Source organism: Labeo rohita, chromosome 20 (assembly GCF_022985175.1).
Source record: "Labeo rohita strain BAU-BD-2019 chromosome 20, IGBB_LRoh.1.0, whole genome shotgun sequence".
Taxonomy (NCBI): Eukaryota; Metazoa; Chordata; class Actinopteri; order Cypriniformes; family Cyprinidae; genus Labeo; species Labeo rohita.
In genome coordinates this window covers 8,068,246-8,088,902 of record NC_066888.1, presented here as the reverse complement: position 1 = coordinate 8,088,902, position 20,657 = coordinate 8,068,246, and the positions used below count along the sequence as shown (strand labels likewise).

At 33.0% G+C, this 20,657-nt stretch overlaps 1 protein-coding gene across 1 annotated transcript; it reads left to right on the top strand.

Moving 5' to 3' along the window:
• The first annotated feature begins 24 nt into the window (after nt 1-24).
• On the top strand, nt 25-19,377 carry zyg11 (zyg-11 family member, cell cycle regulator). The gene is made up of 16 exons (XM_051138899.1): nt 25-390; nt 2,182-2,347; nt 4,038-4,552; nt 6,753-6,998; nt 7,084-7,224; nt 7,330-7,506; nt 8,999-9,063; nt 9,489-9,588; nt 13,475-13,525; nt 13,631-13,792; nt 13,896-13,943; nt 14,727-14,924; nt 15,007-15,059; nt 17,324-17,421; nt 17,513-17,690; nt 17,793-19,377. The coding sequence occupies exons 1-16, from the start codon at nt 388-390 to the stop codon at nt 17,806-17,808; spliced, it is 2,217 nt and encodes a 738-aa protein (XP_050994856.1). The 5' UTR covers nt 25-387; the 3' UTR covers nt 17,809-19,377.
• Nucleotides 19,378-20,657: the final 1,280 nt, after the last annotated feature.

Genomic DNA, 20,657 nt, shown 5'->3' with positions numbered 1-20,657 from the left:
TCCGTTTCCCGTGTGACGACCTTGTTTACTTGTCAAGACGCGTCGCTCCCGTTTCCTTCCGATATAAAAACCCGTCAAATGTGTGACAGCGCGTAATGATCGGATCACGTACGAGCTGTCCGTTACAAGAAATCCTCCAAACAACAATGCAAACGAAGAACAGAAGCTACAGTGTCTTTATAGCGGCCCGTGTACTTTTAAACACCAACAAGTAGGATCTGCAGACATTAGAAGACAGATATTTGAAGGCTAACAGGCTAAGACGCTAACAGCGTTTAAATCGGATTGTATTTGATCTAACGTTACACTTCGACCTTTCTGCCATTATTCGCAGAACACGAGCTTTCCTTTCGTTTTGAGGCCATTGTGATCCATCTCTTCGAGACCATGGTAAGGCTTTATATGTCACACTACTGTATTTAGCAAACGTGTGCATTCACCAGATTTATGTCGTTCTGTACACGTTAAAGTAACGTTACTGTAAATTTTACTGTACTGTATATCATAATGAGGTTTGTAGTAACATGTTGATGGTCATAAATTGTGTTACATTAAGGATTACTGACTGTTTAGAAGATTTTAATGTTTTATATATAACCCTTAAGGGTTAGTGATTCAGGAAAGAGCACCATTTAGTAGCACTATTGGGTTTCATGGACTAAATAATACAGTTCACGAGCATGTCAGTATTTTCATATCTCTGAAAAGTATGAAATGGCATTTATGTGTATAAAATGTACTTCAAATGCTAAATATATGAAATTATTAATAAAACAAAACTTAAGAAACTGGTAACACTTTACAATAAGGTTCATTAGTTAACTACAAGAACAATTCTACAGCATTTATTAATCTTGGTTAATGTTAATTTCACCATTTACTAATGCATTATTAAAATCACAAGTTGTTAACATTAGTTAATGCATTATGAACAAACAATGAAAGACTGTATTTAACTAACTTTAACAAAAATTACCATTCTTTCATGTTAGTTAATACATTAACTAATGTTAACAATGACACCTTATTGTAAAATTTTACTAAGAAATGTCTCTTGCTGTCTCCAAATTAATAACTATAAATCATATTGATCTTCTTATTAGCCAGAAACACCTATGCAAAATGAGATTAGCATAAAAACACTGATATACTGTATTTTGCAATACTGAATGAAAGAATTCATTCTCTTTTCTCTTTAATTATTCCATTCCCTCGTTTTAGCTGCCACGAGTTAATAATTTGTTCCTATGACTTGATATTTTAGTAAATTTTAGTAAATCATGGCTACGTTGTAATAATTTGTTCCCCCTTGTACCTTTAGATGTAATTGTTTGATTTAATTAGAATAAAATGAGGGAACAAAGTACAATGCAATATAGCAGTCAAAAGATTTTTAATGTTTTTTAAAGAATTAATCAAAGGTAAATTTTCAGCGTCGTTACTCCAGTGTCGCATGATCCTTCAGAAATCATTTTAATATGCCGATTTGCTGTTCAAGAAACATTTTTTAAAATAATGACCAATATTTAAAACATTTAAGTACCAAAGATCAGCATTTATCTGAAATAAAGAGCTTTTGCAACAGATATATGCTGTTATGAACTTTCTATTTACCAAAGAAACCTGAAAAAACTCTACTCAGCAGTTTTCAACATACTAATAATAATAAATGTTTTTGAGCAACAAATCAGAAGATTAGAATGATTTCTGAAGGATCATGTGACTGGAGTAATGATGCTAAAAATTCAGCTTTGAAATCACAGGAATAAATTACATTTTAAAATATATTCAAATAGAAAGCTGTTATTTGAAATGGTAAAAATATTTCAAAATTTTACTGTTTTTGTTGTACTTTAAATCAAATAAATGCATGTTTGGTGAGCAAAAGAGACTTCTTTAAAATAATATTTAAAATCTTACTGTTCAAAAACTTTTGACTGGTAGTGTATATAGACTAGTTGATATAAAAAGATCTACTATCCAGTTAAGAGACTGGTTCTCCACTCAGGTGCCAGTTAAAATAAACCACCGGCTTTCAATCTGACTCCTCAATGGATTATTTCAATATTTCATCAGCCAGTGTTACTGAAAGAAAACCTCTCAAACCAGTAGCCTAGAAAAAGAAAGGTGCGTGTGGCATGAGATCATGAGGGTGTGTCTGATTTGATGTTGCTGTTTTAGGACGAGGCTTCCCCGCCATCTCTGACCGATCTGTGCATGACTCTGGTGAGCTCCAGGCTGGAGCTGTTCTGTGAGAAGCGTGATGACGGCTCGCTCTTCTTCCGTGAGCCGCTGGTCTTCCCGCAGGAGCTGGCCGACCAACTGCTCTGCAAGATGGCCACTGAGGGTGAGTACGAGCCATCCTGTGTTTCAAGGAATGTTGCACAAGCTTAAAATGACATTCCTGCACATGGAACAGTGATTATTTGTGCTTTGTCTTATTCTAAAAAGATAGTCCATCCAAAAATAACAACTCAGTCAATTATTCACCTTCATGTCACTCCAAACTTCTGTGGAACGCAAAAGATATTTTAAGAATGTTTGTAGAAAAAAATAGGTTTAAAGCAACATGAGAATATCATAGTAAATGATCACAGAATTTTCATTTTTGGGTGAATCTTTAAAAAAAAAAAAGTTTATCATTAAGTGGACAGGAAAATCGATTTTTAATGTTTTGGTAAAACAAGACGCAACCTTATCTAAAATTAAAGTTACACTATAATTTATTCACCCTCATCCTTGAAAAAGTAGCATAAAAAGTAGTTTATTTGACCCATTTGCTATATCTGTATCTTTAGAGATTTTGTGTAAGGAACAGAACAAAATGAAATTTAATGATTCAGTGTAATGTTTCCATTTATTGTTTTTTTTTTTTTATTATTAATTTATTTTTTTAAATAATACTTTCCAATAAAGTACCATAAATGCATGACTATTTATTTATTAAAATATAATTTATTATTATTAAAAATCAGTATTCTTTATAAATTAATGTTATTTATTAATATTTTGAATTTGTATAATATTTTGATTTGTATGTTTTTGCATTTTTTAATATATATTTTCCAATATATATTTTTTTAGTTTGTTTTAGTAATTTTGTGCTTTTGGCATTTTTTTTTTTTAAATTATCATTTTTCTTTGAACCTATAAAATTTTAATATTTATTTCAGTTTTATTAAGTTTAGTACTTGAACTTATTTCAGTTTAAGTTAAGTCTTTCTAATATGTAATCTATTGTATATTATTTTAATTCATCTATTTATATTATTATTATTATTTCTAATTTATCTATATTATATTTATATTTATATTTTACTTTCCATTATTTCACTTCATGAAAATTATGTTTTTTTAATATATTTGAATTTTAGTTTTAGTTCACAATAAAATTGTTCAAAAAATGTAATTACGATCATCTAAATTGCTACTCAGTTTCATTGTATGGATTTTTTTCTTTTATTTCTCATTTAAATATAAATTTTAAAATTCTACTGTATATTACTTTAATTTTTTAATTTTTCTAATATTTATATTTTATTTTCTATCAGCTCTGTTTCACTTCATAAAAATAAATGTTCACAATAACATTTATTTGCTAACTAAAATTATGATCTAAATCCCTTCTCAGTTTCATTGTATGGAAGTTTTTTTCAATGTTTAATCTACTGTATATTAGTTTCTTTTTTTTATTATTACTTATATTTTATTTTCTATCAGTTTCTTTTTCATGAAAATATATTATTTTATATTATTATATTATTATTTTAGATATATTATTTACTAAAATTATATTTTAGTTTTTGTTCACAGTTCACACACAAACTTAAATTATGATAATCTAAATTCCTATTCAGTTTTATTGCATGGAAAAGAACAAGAGTGCAAAACAGTGTAAAATGTCTGGGTAAATCAGGCCCTATCTTTATGAGATTAATAAAATGAAACTTGAGCTGTAAATGAAACTCTGGTTGCTGGCTTAGGCGAAATGGAAAAAAACAATATTCAAAACTCTCACTATAATGCTTCTCTTACAGGCCTGTTAAATGACAGCACAGTGGGAATCTTCCGAGGCGGCCAGCAGTTCCGGTTGCGCCACGCCTACATCCGCACCGCCCGAATCTCCGCCGAGGCCTTCCACCGTGCCCTCTGCCCGCACCGCCTCGTGGAGCTAGACGCTTCACGGGTCAACGCCGACCTCACCATTGCCGACATCCTTCGAGGTTTATCATCCAATAAAACGGTGGTGGAGGGTCTGCAGCGGCTCGTCCTGAACGGCCTGACCATGTCTTCTCTGGAGGAGCCCAGCCGTCGCTTATTCAGCGCCATGCAGGGACTGCGTGCGCTCAGCGTGTCCAACGTTGACTTCTACGACTCGGGCTTGGTGGACGTGTGCGCGCTGCCTCGTCTGGAGAGTCTGGATATCTCCAACACCTCAGTGACCAACCTCACCCCTCTCCTGGGCTTGAGAAGCAGGCTACGCTACCTCACCATGCACCAGCTGAAGAGGCTGGAAATGACCACTGCTCAACTGCTAGCTGTGCTCAGTCAGGTTAGCTCTCCATAGCGCTGCTCCTGTCTGTCTTTTTTTTTTTTTTTTTTTTGACAAGAAGTGCAAAACTTTTCAGACGTGCTCTTCAGCACCAGGCGCTTGTCAAACGATTGTGGGATAGGTACAGGTGACAAGGAGCTTCAGTACAATAACAGTGAACTGCGGTCAGATGAGATGTTGTCTGGCCATATGTCAGTAAAAACTAATTTACCTGTCCTGCCAGCTTCAAATGCATGCTCAAATACGTCGGCGCGCGCTGTAGCCTGAATCATGTCATATTAAAGCGCAAATTAAACTACGAGCATGCGTGTCAGATCAGCTTCACGTACAGCAGCGGCAGCTCTTAAAGTAATAGCAGCCAAATAAGCTAATAACCCAGCTGCTGTGATGTCTGTTAATCAAAAAGCAATGAGGAAATCTATAACTTTTAGTGTTTGATAACTTTATTCAATTTTTGTATATTTCCTACTTGCTGAAGGGGACAGGTAAATAATGGGTTTATCTAAAGATTGTTTTAAGGTCACTTAAATTAGAAGTATTATTTTCTAAAATCTAATAAACGTTAAAATTGATAGCTCTTATTTATACTGTAATGTCGATCGGCTGTAGTCAATGGTTAATATGTTGGTGGGATTAATTGCGATTAATTCCAGGAAAAAAATGTGATTAAAGTGATTAAAATTGAATGAATTAAAATGTGATAAATGCGATTTTTAATTAGTTATTTTGTTTAATCGATTGACGGCACTATTTACATTATATATGCCTTTGTTTCTTGAAGGACACAAAAATGGGGTCCTTTTCGTGTCTTTTAAGAAACAAGGACATGTATAATTCGATGTCTCTAAAAATGTCATGTGAGGTAACTGTCAAGTAAAAATGACATTTTCCTTATGTCTTTAAGTATTTTCAAGGTGATTTTTTTTTTTTTTTTCATAAAAAGTCATAAATAATGTATTAATATTATGTATATTATTTTTTTTTTTCTGAAGATTTACTGATCTTCATACAGTAATGAGAGTCTGAAAGCTGCAAAATATTATTATTATTATTATTTTTTTTTATTATTATTATTTTTCTAATTGCACTGCTATATGAAAAAGTACAAACATTTTCCCCAGATGACTTTAACAGCTAAATTTGGAAATAAATAATCATACTACAACAATTCAGTTGTTGTAGGAGAGTGTGTTTGAATAGATAAAATAAGATAAGTTAAAAAGCTAAAATATTTATACTTTTAATCTGAGTATCCTTTATGAGTACAAACAATTATTTTTAGGGCTGAACAATTTGGGAAACACTTGGTTATGCTCATAAACAAAAACAAACACAAACCATAACAAACATAAACCTTAAATAAACACTTTCCACTTGAGTGTTCATAAGCCACATTTCCAGTTCTTTTCCCATTAGTATATTACTGAACTCATTCAGTGTAGTAGAAGTAGTAATAATAATAATAATAATTTGTTTAATATATTTGTGGTTTAATATATTTGTGGTTTATTATTTAATATAAATATTAAAATATAAATATCAATCAATTAAAATATAAAAACACAATTTATAGTAAAACTAAAATCACAATACTATTTTTGTGCTAATTTTCAACAATAATAAAAAAAATCAAGCTTTTAATTACTTATTTTAATTTAATTTTTTTAATTTTTATTAATATTAAATATTTATTCAGCAATGAAGCAGGTTTGTAAAATGTACTTATTTAGTAATCATATATTTTTTAATCTTAATAATAACAATGTTTTCTTCCTTTGTTCTTGATTATATTATCAGGACAGTTGTATCATCATCCTAATATTTTTTTTTTTACTTAATACCTCAAAAAAAAATTTAAATAAATTTTAATAAAGAAACTGAAAACATCAAGTCATTATAGGTGCGAAAAGCATTTAAAATCAATTTTTCTACAGACAGCACAAAATGAATTTGTTGACTTTAAAGGGGTCATCGTATGTTGGTAATGATTTATGGGGATTAAAATAATAAAACAAAACACTGGGTGAATTTTTATCATTACAGGGTGGTTGTGTACACACACTGCCAACAGATTTTTATGTTCAAACATGTAAAAGTGAATTTTGCATCCAACGAAGTCAGAAAGTTCATCACTGTGCTTCTGCATGATAATATGCAATAGTATGCACATTGAATGCATATTGTTTTTGTGTTGCTCCAGCTGGAGGTTTTACAGCACCTTGATATCTCAGATGATAAGCAGTTCACGTCCGACGTGGCACGGCAGCTGCTGGAGACTCCTGGCATCCTGCCCCAGCTGGTGTCTCTGGATGTGTCTGGACGCAAACAGGTGACTGATGCAGCGGTCAGGGCTTTCGTGGAGGCGAGACCGGGCATGACCTTCGTTGGTCTGCTGGCCACCGATGCCGGATTCTCTGACTTCCTGTCTGGAGAAGGCAGCTTAAAGGTAGGTGCCCATGAAATGCAACATGATTACCTATTGCTTATTTTTAGAGGTGATTGTAGGTTCATGATTATTGTTATTTTTGCAGGTGACTGGCGAAGCCAATGAGACCCAGATCTGTGAGGCTTTGAGAAGATACAGCGAGAGAGAAGGATTTGTCAGAGAAGCTCTCTTCCACCTCTTCAGCCTCACTCACGCCATCGAGAAACCACGACCTGACATCCTAAAGGTATGCATACTCAAAGGTTGAGTGATGAATCAAAGCTCACTGCATTTCTCCATATCATTCCTTATGTCCCTACTCATCACATACCCTTTTCTTCTTGATCTGTAGTTGGTAGCGCTGGGGATGAAGAATCATCCAACCACACTGAACGTGCAGCTGGCAGCCAGTGCCTGTGTGTTCAACCTCACCAAACAGGAACTGGCCTTTGGAATCCCAGTTCGACTCCTGGGGAATGTCACACAGCTGCTACTTGAAGCCATGAAGACATTCCCCAACCACCAGCAGGTATGTAAAAACAAGACTAAAACACCAGAAAAACTGTGATGTAGGGAAAAAAAATGTAGGAGTTGTTAAAATGTGTTGGCACATACATTAAATGTTTAATGAAAAATGTAATATGCACTAAAAATCTGGTTAAAAATAAGCAAAATATTGATTTCACTAAATAAACCGAAAGAAAAAAATATTTAATCATTTTTATTTATATACATGAGCATATTGAAACTTTTTAAGAGTAAAAGTTTTAGGAGTAGTACTTGTATTTTTTTATTTTACATATGAATATTTTAATATTTTATAATATATAATGTTTGTTTATTTTTTTATTTTAAAATAATTTGGAATTGTTTTAGCACTGAATTCATTCATTAAAATACAGATTCTTACCGATTCAAACCAGTGCTGTTGTTAAATAAAACAATAATTTTAGAATAATAATAATAATACTAAATAATTATGGTTAATTAATTATATTTTTTATTAAAATATTCTCATTAAAATGACAAAAAATGAAATAAATAAAAAATAAATAAAAAGGACAAGCAAATAAATTCAAATACAAATTAAAATGAAACCTGAAAGTATACAAAGTAACGCTAATGCAAAATATTAATGTTTAATTTTTTTATTTTAAAAATAGAATTCATTTGGAATTGTTTTAGTACTCAATTCATTTATTAAAATAAATCAACCTTACCAATTCAAACCAGTGCTATTGTTAAATAAACTATGGTTATTAAAAAAATCTAATAATAATAAGTATTATTATTATTATTATTAATATTAATTACATTTTACTATTAAAAATATTCTCATTAAAATTACAAAAAAAAATTAAATAAATAAAAAATGAATAAAAAGGACAAGCAAATAAATTCAAATGCAAATTTACATGAAACCTAAAAGTAACGCTAATGCAAAATATTAATGTTTATATTTTTATTTAAAAAAAAACAGAATTTGGAATTGTTTTAGTACTGAATTCATTTATTAAAATAAATCATCCTTACCAATTAAAACCAGTGCTGTTGCTGAATAAAGCAATAATAATAATAATAATTATGATGATGATGATGATGATGATGATTATTATTCTTTTTTTTTTTTTTTTATTATTACAAATATTCAAAAATGAAATGAATAAAAAAATAAATAAAAAGGACAAGCAAATACAAATTCAAATGAAACCTCAAAGTTTAAAAATTTATGCTAATGCATAATATTAATAATGCTTTAATAGCATATAAATAACACTAACATGGGCTCATGATGAATTATGTAGTCAGGTCACTTTCACTTGGCAGCATGATTTTGTCAACACTTCTACAGGACGTGCAATTTCCACACAGAGCATTTGTGCTTCCTGAGAATATTCAGCATTTTCATTTTACACATTCCGATCCCCATGATGATGCGTACTTTTAAGAATGAGGAAATGGCTTTACAAGTGCTAACTATGATTTCCCCATGAACAGCTGTTTTTTTTTTTTTTCTCTAGCTGCAGAAGAACTGCCTGCTTTCTTTATGCAGTGACCGAATCTTGCAGGAGGTTCCCTTTAACAGGTAACACTTTATTTTCTACTTAAAAATTGTATTATAATAATCACTCTATTTAGTCTGTCAAGCTGCTAATAATGCTGAGATAATATCAGTACATATGAAAATAATTTAGAAACATACATGTAAATGTGCATTTTCGTGTTTTGCATAACCAGTATTGTCTGTTGCTCTCATTTCTTGTGTTTGATTATGTTGCCTTTTAAAACTACTATTAAAAAGTTAGAGGTTATTAAGATTAAGATGTTTTCCGAAGTGTCTTTTGTTCACCAAGGCTGCATTTTAGATTCTAACATTCAAGCAGAACATTTTAGATAAAAAGGTTATCAGATAAATGCGTTGCATTCACACTGGTCATTTGTTGTCTTGTTGACAGATTTAATCTTCAAACCAGTTTATGTGGATCAGTTATGACGTTTGTTTTTGTTCAGGTTTGAAGCTGCCAAGCTGGTCATGCAGTGGCTGTGTAACCACGAGGATCAGAACATGCAGAGGATGGCCGTAGCTATTATCTCCATCCTAGCTGCCAAGGTGAGCAGCTGCAGGTTGAGAACAGGTTTAACCGTATTGAACATAAGCTGGGGGGGCTCCCAGAAAAGATTCAGAACAGTCTATCACAGTGAGGCATTGTAACATACAATGTGACAGAACTGAGACATTCTGTCCCTGTGTCACATCAGAACACTGATATCTGCAGCAGTCACAAGAGTTTATCCAAGCTGCTGTCACGTTTTTTTTTTTTTGTTTTGTTTTTTTAATTAAAAGTTTCTTTAATGTTCTGAATGCTCCCTTCCATCCATTGAAAACCATCTACAAAAAAGGTTTGTTTGGAAAATGTCACAGTCTTGAGTATATTTACATATTAATGGATTTTTAATAATCTTGTTACGTATTTCACATGCAGAGATGTTAGCCAGTTATTAAAGAAGTCCACTTCCAAAACAAAAATTTACATATAATGTACTCACCCCCTTGTCATCCAAGATGTTCATGTCTTTCATTCTTCAGTCGTAAAGAAATTATGTTTTTTTGAGGAAAACATTTCTGCGTTTTTCTCCATATAATGGATTGATATGGTGCTCCGAGTTTGAACTTCCAAAATGTAGTTTAAATGCAGCTTCAAACGATCCCAAATGCGGTTGTAAACGATTCCAGCCGAAGACGAAGGGTCTTATCTAGCGGTTATTTTCATTAAAAATACAATTGAAATACTTTTTAATCGCAAATGCTCGTCTTGTCTTGCTCTGCCTAAACTCTGTGTATTCTGGCTCAAGACAGTTAGGGTATGTCGAAAAACTCCAATCGTATTTTCTCCCTCAACTTCAAAAATCATTTTAAAATCATCGCTACAGAAGTACTGACACAGACTTTGCAAAGTGAACATGCAAAGAAAATCAAACACCCTTGACCAAAAATGTAAAACAGCGATATGGGACGAATTTCGAAGTTGAGGGAGAACATGAGATGCGAGTTTTTCGACATACCCTAACTGTCATGAACCGGAAAAAAAGAGAGTTCAGGCAGAGTAAGACAAGACGAGCGTTTGACATTAAAAAGTATATAAATTGTATTATTTTTATGAAAACAACCGATCGCATTTGGGATTGTTTGAAGCCCCATTTAAACTGCATTTTGCAAGTACAAACTCGGGACACCATAGAAGTCCACTATATGGAGGAAAATGCTGAAATGTTTTTCCTCAAAAAACAATTTTTTTACGACTGAAGGAAGAAAGACATGAACATCTTGGATGACAAGGGGTGAGTAAATTATCTGTACATTGTTGTTCTGTAGTTGGACTTCTCCTTTAACAGGGATATTTACATATAGAAGCATTAAAGGGATAGTTCACCCATTATTTAAAAAAATGTAAATTCTGTCATTGATTACTCATTTTCATGTCGTTCCAAACTCGTAAGACCTTCATTCATCTTCAGAACACAAATTAAGATGTTTTTGATGAAATCTGACAGCTAAACAAATGACATGTTCAAGGCCCAGAAAGTTAGCAAGCGCAATAAATATTCTCGTAGCTTCATAACATTACAGTTAAAGCACTTGGACATGGACTATTATAACAATGTCCTTAATACCTTTCTGGGCCTTGAACGTATTAGTTATATTGCTGTCTATGCAAGGTCAGAAAGCTGTCAGATTTCATCAAAGATATCTTAATTTGTGTTCTGAAGATGAATGAAGATTTTGCAGGTTTGGAATGACATGAGCTCAAAAGTATTAACTAGAAAACCTCATATTCCGTCAGGCGATCGCATATAATCTGCAGTGGACCCTTTTCACAAGCCTGTGATGATGCGTTTTAACGGTCATTATCATCCTAAATCCTTTAAACTTTTTTTAGATTTTGATTTTTAAAAATATGTAAATTTTTAACACTGTATTTTGTATTATACCACGTTTTCATCAAGTTACAAAAAAACTAGTTAACGCTATGTGAGGGTGTTTCTAATGCTGCGTCTATGGGAGGGACGGTAAATTTGACCTTATTCTCTTTTCTGACTGCTGATATCAGTCTCTCTCAATTTTTTTTCTTTTAAATGAAAGCCGTGAAAACACTATCGTGTAGTTTTTCTTTTGTTATTTGAGCATATAGGAATGCAAAAAAATATATTTGTGGTACTCTCCCATTCACTGCTATCGGATTTTACCCAACTATGACAACGTCCGCTATGAGAAATCCGGAAAAATGAGAAAGGTCCATAGTTCAACTTAGGGTATGTTCCACTCCGATTTTGGACACGCTTGTAAACTTGCCTAAGCACTTCCCTTCTAGGAAATCTAGCCACCATTTTGAATGGTTTTCCAATATGTCACGTGGATTAGAGAAGTGTATATGGACGGACAGACCCATGACCCTTTGATTTTGACTGAGGGAGTAAGTCGACTCATATTTGGGCCATTCTACAGAAATGGTGCCAACTGCTGTCCCACAACCAAAAAACACATTTAAAAAGCATTTAAGCATTCAAATTAAATGTTAAATGCTATCCTTTTATAATCTATTGAAATGCACAATAATATTTAAAATATTAGTAAGATTAATATATATGAAATCATCATTTAGTGTGTACTTGCAATTGGGAGGTGGCTGTCCCGAACCCTAACCTCTAAATTTCTTATTTATTTGTATTTTTCTTCTTCTTCTTATTATTTTTTTCTTATTATTCTTATTTCTTAAATTTAAGAAAATGATATTAAAATATTTTTAGTATTTTTTTTTTGTTTGTTTTTTTGTGGTATTTTTTGCATTTCTGAGTTAAATGTTTAAAAGTCTGAAAATCTGCGTATAACTTTAAAGAATGTCACTACCGAACACCATTTTTCTATAATTAAACACTTTTATGGGTGTTTTTCTATAACATTTAGTTTTCTATGTGTACAACTGTGCAGAACTGTGCTAGCTAGCCATGTGCTGATTAGCATCTTTCAGCTCGGTTCAAAAGTATCTGAAATTGTCATTGCCGAAACATTTGGAGTTTCAGTTGTGACATCTTTATTTTTTTGGGTCTTATCCCATAAAATCGTCACCACGAAACAATTTGACCGAAACGTGTCATCATTGTTTCGGTAGTGACAAAAAGGAATGCATAATCCTCATATTTGGTGGAAATAAACAAAACTTTAGTCCAGTTGTGGAATATTTTTTTGGTGTTTTAGTATGCGAGTTAAAATTCTACCAAAACATTTCTGTCACAACCGAAACATGGGATGTTTTGTCAAAAATAAAGTATACTGAATTATCAGCTAAGATTTTTTGGTTCAGTATATACTCAAACTAATGAATCCATAACTTTGAAATCAGTATGATCAGCTTTTTGCCTTTTACAAAGAAAATATTTATTCAAAATACAACAAATTTCATAAATCACACTTGAAATATTGTTTAAAATTTAATTATTAATATACCTCTGAAAATATTTTCAATACAGATGTAAGCAAAATCTTAATAAGGTCAACATAACTCTTCTTATTAAATTATTATTACTATGTTTCAGTAGTGACAAATGTGGGGAGACCACAAATATTCCAAAACCTTCGGAAAATACAATACGAGAATTAACTACACAATTACTAGAAATGTGTACCTTGGATATACAATTTGCATACATACACATTTTTTGGAAAGACATTTCCAACTCTGACTTCGGACCAATTCTGTAGAATGGCCCTTACACACTGTGATGTCACAGCAGGCCGTGCTATAAGGGATAGTTCACCCACAAATTAAAATTCTGTTATTTACTCACCCTCAAGTTGTTCCATACAGGTTTGAGTTTGTTTTTTCTGTTAAACAGTCAAAAAAATCAATTTTTGATTGAATATTCATAACCCAATAGCTGACAGCAGCCATCGACTTCCACAGTATTTTTTTGACTCTTTGTGTCTGTTTCTTTAATAGCTGTCTACTGAGCAAACTGCACAATTAGGAGCTGAGCTTTTTATCGTAAAGGTAAGTTGTTGTTTTTTTTTCACTCAAATTTGACATTTAACATTTGTGACGCTTGAATGGGAAGTATAGTGGATACTTATCTCTCTCACACTCTTCACATCGTAGCAACTCCTGCACATTGTGCGGCAGAAAACGTGTCAGGGTATCGTGGACGCCACGTTGAAGTTCACACTCAGCGCTCTGTGGAACCTCACAGATGAATCTCCTACCACCTGCAGACACTTCATAGAGAACCAGGGACTAGAGCTCTTCATCAAAGTACTCGAGGTAAACACTGCAAACCTTTTCATAGAAATTTTGGAAGAACAAAACTGTAATACGTTAAAAACCCGCTTGAAGTTCTCATTGCAAAATGTCTCTGCTTTTCCAGTCGTTTCCATCAGAGTCGTCCATTCAACAGAAAGTCCTCGGTTTACTGGTAAGAAACAATCTATACAGCGGGGGTCAAAAGTTCACATTGAAAATGGGAAATGATACTTTTATTTCGCATGGATAAAATAAATGTCTTTAAATAGACATTTATAATGTTACAAAAGATTTCTATTTCAGATAAATGCTATTCTGAAACCTGAAAAAATTATACTTAGCAGTTAGCATAATAATAATAATAATAATAATAATAATGAATGTTTTTTGAGCAGCAAATCAGAATATTAGAATGATTTCTTAAGGATCATGATGCTAAAAATTCAGCATTTTAAAATTAAAAATTACATTTTAAAATATATTCAAATAGAAAGCAGTTATTTTAAATAGTAAAAATATTTCAAAATTTTACTGTTTTCGCTGTGCATCAAATAAATGCAGGCATGGTGAGCAGAGGAGATTTTTTTTAAAAACATAAATCCTACTGTTCAAAAACTTTTGACTGGTACTGTATTAAACACAAGCATTTTTTATATCAAGCCTCTAATAATTCTGTGCTGGTTATGCACTGGAGAGCGAAATACATATTGCAGTGTTTTGCTCTGTTGAAATTGAATTGAGGTGAGTGATTCGGGAGCTGTGGGCAGCACTGATAAAACGCCTTCTCGTGTCAAAGGAAGCAGTGCTGAGGGATTATGCTAATAGTTTTCCTTAGTTAGAAAGTATAATGAGACCGTTTCACTTTGCATTCGGTTGTATTTTTGGAGCTGTGCTCCCTTGTGCTATTGTATTTTATCTCGTCTAGTTCTGAATTGTTTGTTTCGTTTGTATGCAGAATAATATCGCGGAGGTGGGGGAGTTGCACGGTGAGCTGATGGTTCAGAGTTTTTTGGATCATATTCGCTCTCTGCTGCACAGTCCAGAGGTGGAGGTCAGTTATTTTGCCGCAGGCATATTGGCCCACCTCACCTCACGGGGCGAGAAGGTGTGGACCCTCGACCTGTCACTCAGGACCACGCTGCTGGAGCAACTGGTGCGTATTTGCGCAAAACAATTTGGGTGTTATAGGACCAGAGGCCCGAGTAAATGGTTTAATCATTTTGTATCTCTCACAGCATTCGGCGATTCTGAAGTGGCCAACGCCGGAATGTGAGATGGTGGCATACAGGTGAGAAATAACAATAATACATTATGAGAAACATGGTTCACTCAATGTGAAGTGTGGCTAGTGTCTAAAGGTGTCTGCTACTCAGCACCAGAGTTTGTCGGGTTTAGTCTTGGTCATTTTTAAGGTATTTCATAGTTGTTGTTAAAATTTACATTTAATCATTTAGCAGACGCATTTATCCATTACAAATGAGGAGAACAATAGAAGCAATCAGACCAACAGGAGGGCTGTGACAAGTCTCAGTCTAGCACAAAACACATATCAAGGGTTTTTTTTGTTTGTTTTTTGTTTTTTTAATAAATTATAAAAAATGGATAGAATAGAATAAGTGCGTGCTAGTATTAATTGGTCAGATGCTGACATGTCTTTAAATGTTTTTTGAAAATGGCTAAAGACTCAGCAGCTCTAAATTTCAATAAACTATTAAAGTTTACGTTTTTTTTTTTTTTTTTTAAATTAGTAATTATAAATTATTTTAATTATTAATTTATTTAAACCATTAAAACAGTATCCTAAAAATTAAAACTGGAATGAAGTGGATTTCATAGGGCTTTTATATCAAACTTGTGTTGTGTTTGGGCTTAAAATTAAGTTTTAAAAATAAATAAAAATATATTATAAGATAAATATGAATTTATTTTATATTATATTATATTATATTATATTATATTATATTATATTATATTATATTTATTTATATATATTTATATATATATATATATATATATATATATATATTTTTTTTATAAAAAAGTGAGTCAAGTGAGAGACAACCTTTAGTAAATGTTGTATGTATGTGAATAATAAATTATCTTTTTTTCCCTATTTTATTTTATTTTATGACATGAAAATTTGTATTTAAAGTTATTCATCTGTGCAACTAAATGTCTAAATATAAAGTACAGTTTTTTTAATCAATAGGCTTTAAAAAAAACATTTAATATATGCTGTTAAATATGTAAAATGCATAAAATGTCCATTAAAAATAAAAAAAACAAATAATAAATAAAAAGACAACAAGGTAACAAGCTTGCAGCTTATCCTAAATTAAATTATTAACTAAAACATTGACAGTACTGGCTGCGTTAAGCAGTATTTTTGTATTTTTACAAATATATTATCACAGTATTTATATATGAATTATTATAAACAATAATTAATATAATCAATTACATATTTGGTTTTCATTTTAAATCTGATTATAATTTCCTAATTTACTTTCAGTTCCTTAAACTGAATGTTTAATATTATGTGCCCTTTTTTTATTTTATATTTTTATATTATTATTATTTTTTTTAATTATTATTTCTATTTAATTATTATTTCCATAATTAAAATCAGATTTCCATTTTTTTGTTATTAAACTTAATTTCGTTTTTTTTTTGCCAAGGCAACATTTCTAATTTTCATTGACGTTTTTCATCTAATATTTGTGTTTTATTTCAGCTTTATTATTATATAAATAAAATATATATAAATATATTTATACTCCATCCCCGCCAGTGTTTTTTTTAAAAAGTTGCCAGTCACCGCCAGCATTTTTGAATATTTTCCCTAAAATTTCATGGCCCCCAGAATATTTTGTTGTATGATTATCTGGACAGACAATACTTCAAAATAAAGAACAAACAAAAAAGTTGTGTTATTCTAGCTTCAAGCAATCTTTACTTATCAACACTTGAATGTAGGTGAGTTTCATAAAAAAACAACTTTTTGAGCAAAAAACTGAGAAAATTGCGTTTTTATCAAATACTACCTCTGGATCATATTCAGTACGATGATCAAAGCAAAGATGCAGTAGATCGCTTCTATCAGCAACCACAAAGCTTCACAGTCTTTCACCACTTCCTGGATCGACATTTCACCAAGTTACATTAGGCATGTAAATGACTGCACATGAGATTGCTTGTTTTTGCATCTTTCTCGCCTGTGTTTTTTAATCGGGAGATTCTGGACTCTTTCAGGGGATGTGTAATAGCACCCCCCGAGCATTCAACAGTGAAAATGCAGAAACCCAGAAAATTAGGCATTTGGCGGGGAAAGAGTTAATAGTTTTAGTTAACAATAACACTTGACATGACACTGGTGTTCAGTACGATTATGGAGTTCTTGCTTATAGCATTCTCGTTGGGTTCAGGCTTTGGTTTAACACTTGTGCAGACCCCTTTCAGACACTCCTCTACTTTGCCATCTATGCACTACAAACAAAATGATTTATAGTATTATAAAGAGATAACATATACATCACTGTTTGTCTTTTTCAGGTCATTCAACCCTTTCTTCCCATTACTGGAGTGTTTCCAGACCCCAGGCGTCCAGCTGTGGGCCGCCTGGGCCATGCAGCACGTCTGCAGCAAAAATGGTGAGATCAGCATCATAAACCCAACGCTCCTAAGCCCAGAGACGACTTGTGTTGTTAATTTTATTTTCCCATTCTGCCTACATGAATGCAGCGGGGCGGTACTGCAGCATGTTACTAGAGGAGGGAGGACTGCAGCAGCTCGAAGCCGTGAGGTCACACCCCAAAACCCACAGCGACGTGCACCGATTGGCCGAAAGCATCTTAGACAGTTTACATCGCCATAGAGCGCGCACAGGATTCACAGGGCCGCCCAAAGTACCCACACAGAGGTACGCATCCTCAGAAACACAACAAAAAGGTTCCTTTTAAAGTTTCCGTTTAGTTTCACAGTACATCTGAGTTTTGATTCCAAACTTCTCTTTGTTTTCCAGAGAAAAACGTCTCTAAATAGGATGCCGCAAAAAAACTGGAAGCTTTTTGTATGTGTATGTGTTCACTCGTGCCCATCCGTATGACAATGACGCTCTGCTGCTCTTCTGTCAGGAGGAACGTGCGGATAAGTTACTTTGCATATGTTTGCACACGAAGGAATCCGTTATTTATTTGACATAAGAAATATGTCTCCGTGATCTGAGGAAATGTTTATTTAGACGGGCAGCAGCTCAGAGACTGTGTGAGAGGACGTATGTGAGAGTTTATATGTGTGTGCATGTGTGTATTAAAGAGCATGTGCATTAGATTGCTACGTGTGCATATTCAGATTTAGGAAATTTCATTTAAAGGACAGATTTCTGTCCCGTTGGGCATAAAATGCAATAATGTAAAGACACAACAAATACAGTTGTGTTACATAGAAATACGTGGACTGTTTGTGTGGAATATGTTCAATTGCGTTTGTGAGAGAGAGAGAAAAAATGAGATAAGTGCTTGTTAATGCATTGAACAGCATGAGAGCTTTAGGGATGAAATATATTTTTATAGACTGTATATCACCTGTGGCAGATGACAATGTTTATGATGTTGTGTTGCACGCAAAGTATTACGATTCAGATTTGAGTTTCAAAAATGGTACTAAGTGGACTGAAGACGCAACAAGCGCAAACAAAAGATTCCTCATGAGCCCGGAACTCTTCGGGACGCAAACGAAACGGGTGGAGATGAATAAAATCAAAGCTTTTGCCTTTGCGGGAAAGGAGGAACGCATCAATAAATGGATTCTTGCCTCGTAAACCGTTAAGAAATCAAGCACGCAGACATAAAAAGGACGCAGATGAATGGCACCTTGTAAAAAAGTCAAGCGGAAGAACCTTGTTCTGATCGTAGCAACTGGTGATTTGCCAAAAGTCATTGGATTTGCCTTTTTGCTAAATATTTTTGCATTGAACTTGAAGTTTGGTTTAATTTAAACACTAATGAAGCTGTTAAACAGCAGTTTCAACGTCTTGTTTGAAATTGCAATTAAAAAAATGATACTCCATTTCGTTCCTGTGAACTAAAGAAGCTTTTGTATATAAATGTTTGATTGGATGTGTATGCTTCTTTTTCACAGCATGGATTTGGTTTTCTCTTCATAACTGGGCCATGTATTATGATGAGGTGCTCCGAATCGCAAATGTGCTTTGTTCTCTAAAATCTTATTGTGTCATGCAGCTGTTTCTGCAAAGTGCATGAAATAAGTATTTGTACTGTGATTCTATTTTTTTGGTTTGGCAACTTCGGCCAGGTTTATACAACTCACACCACTGCCCGTTTTTGGATTCAGAGTCACCATGAACAAACATTGATGTTAAATTTAATCTGCCGCTGTGTAAATGGACCAAATGAGTTTAACTGAACTTTACAGGCCGAGCGTGGAGACTCTCATCATGTACGTGGCCCTCCATTAGGATGGATTTCGGTTTTGTGCCGTACCACGCTTCTCTTTCTCACTCAGAGTGTGGATTGAGCTGCAAAACCAGAGTCAGCTTGTGTCTGCTCAGATTTACATTTATGCAAATCATGTTTGGGGAATAAAAACTGTAAAAAAACCCTGCTGTTTCAGTCTCCTTTTAATCTTTATTAACACATTCATGTTTTTTTCTTAGAATGCTTTTATTTAATTTTTAAACACTTTTTAAAACTATTTTATTTCCTGCCTTTTCATAGTTGACCTGTAATTGACAGATACTGTCAATAATGAAATTTCAGGACTTTCAATGACTTTTCAAGCACTACTGTTTTGATTTTCAAGGACTTCAGAAATCTCGCTTATCAAACACTGTCTTCTATTTAAAATAAAAAAGGGAAGTAGATAAAAATATACTGATTAAAAAAAATGGCAAAAGTGACAAGCACATGCGAAGTACTACTAAACTATTACAAAGTATACTACACTTTTACTATAGTTAAACCACTGTTAATTTTCTTAAGGGATTTGTATTTGTGTATATTTTTATTTGCTTTGTTTTTTGACTGTTCTGCCTTAAGGGGAGACACTGCAGGCAAAAACACTGTTTTTTATGCACCTGTCAAGTTTTGGGCTTTTTGGTTTTTCATAAAGTGTTTTTTCAGACTAGTGGAAAGAAAACATCCAAAAGATTTTAATTTTCTTTTGCATTTTATCTATTTGTGTCAATTACAATACATATTTTTAAAGGCAGTTTTCTCAAAATGAGTTTTTTTCTCTTACACTGAGCCATAAATCTTCACTTCAGTAGCACTTACACATACCAAACTTTACATTTTTATTCCTGTCTATATGTGATCTGGGAAAACCCATCGGATTTTTCGCTGGGACGTTTTCAGGAAATTCGGAAAATAGGTCGAACGTCATTTTTTGTATTTTTTTTTTTTTTGTCAAAATTAGGTTTTCATTAAATTATTATTCTGTAACATCTTGGCTATCATCTCCGAAAATATCTCGGTGAAATTCACTTGTTTAGTGCAGAAAAATAGCGATTGCAGCAAGCAGAAAAGACACGTGTCTTTCTCTTATGTTAAGAACGGCTGCTGAGGTGGTTTCCCTTAACACCACAAAAACAGTTAACCTATTAAAATAAACCACGTAACATATTTAGTAAAGGCATATTAATTCACATTCTCCACCAGTCCTGTGTAAACTATGGCACGCAAAGTTTTTTATTTATTTATTTTTTTAATATCTTGAGATGGCGGAGGCAACAACGCCGTACTGCAGCTGCTCACTTAACCAATCTCACTTGTCTCAGTCTGCTCAATCTTGGTGATGTCAGTGCCCTAAACGATGTTAGAACGTACTATTTCACATCCATAGATGAAGGCTCGGATGATGAAGTTAC

Bases quoted from the DNA above. Each gene is read 5' to 3' on its own strand.
- zyg11 (XM_051138899.1), top strand. The intron at 7,225-7,329 runs GTATGCATACTC...CTTGATCTGTAG, and splicing joins CACGACCTGACATCCTAAAG to TTGGTAGCGCTGGGGATGAA. The intron at 9,064-9,488 runs GTAACACTTTAT...GTTTTTGTTCAG, and splicing joins CAGGAGGTTCCCTTTAACAG to GTTTGAAGCTGCCAAGCTGG.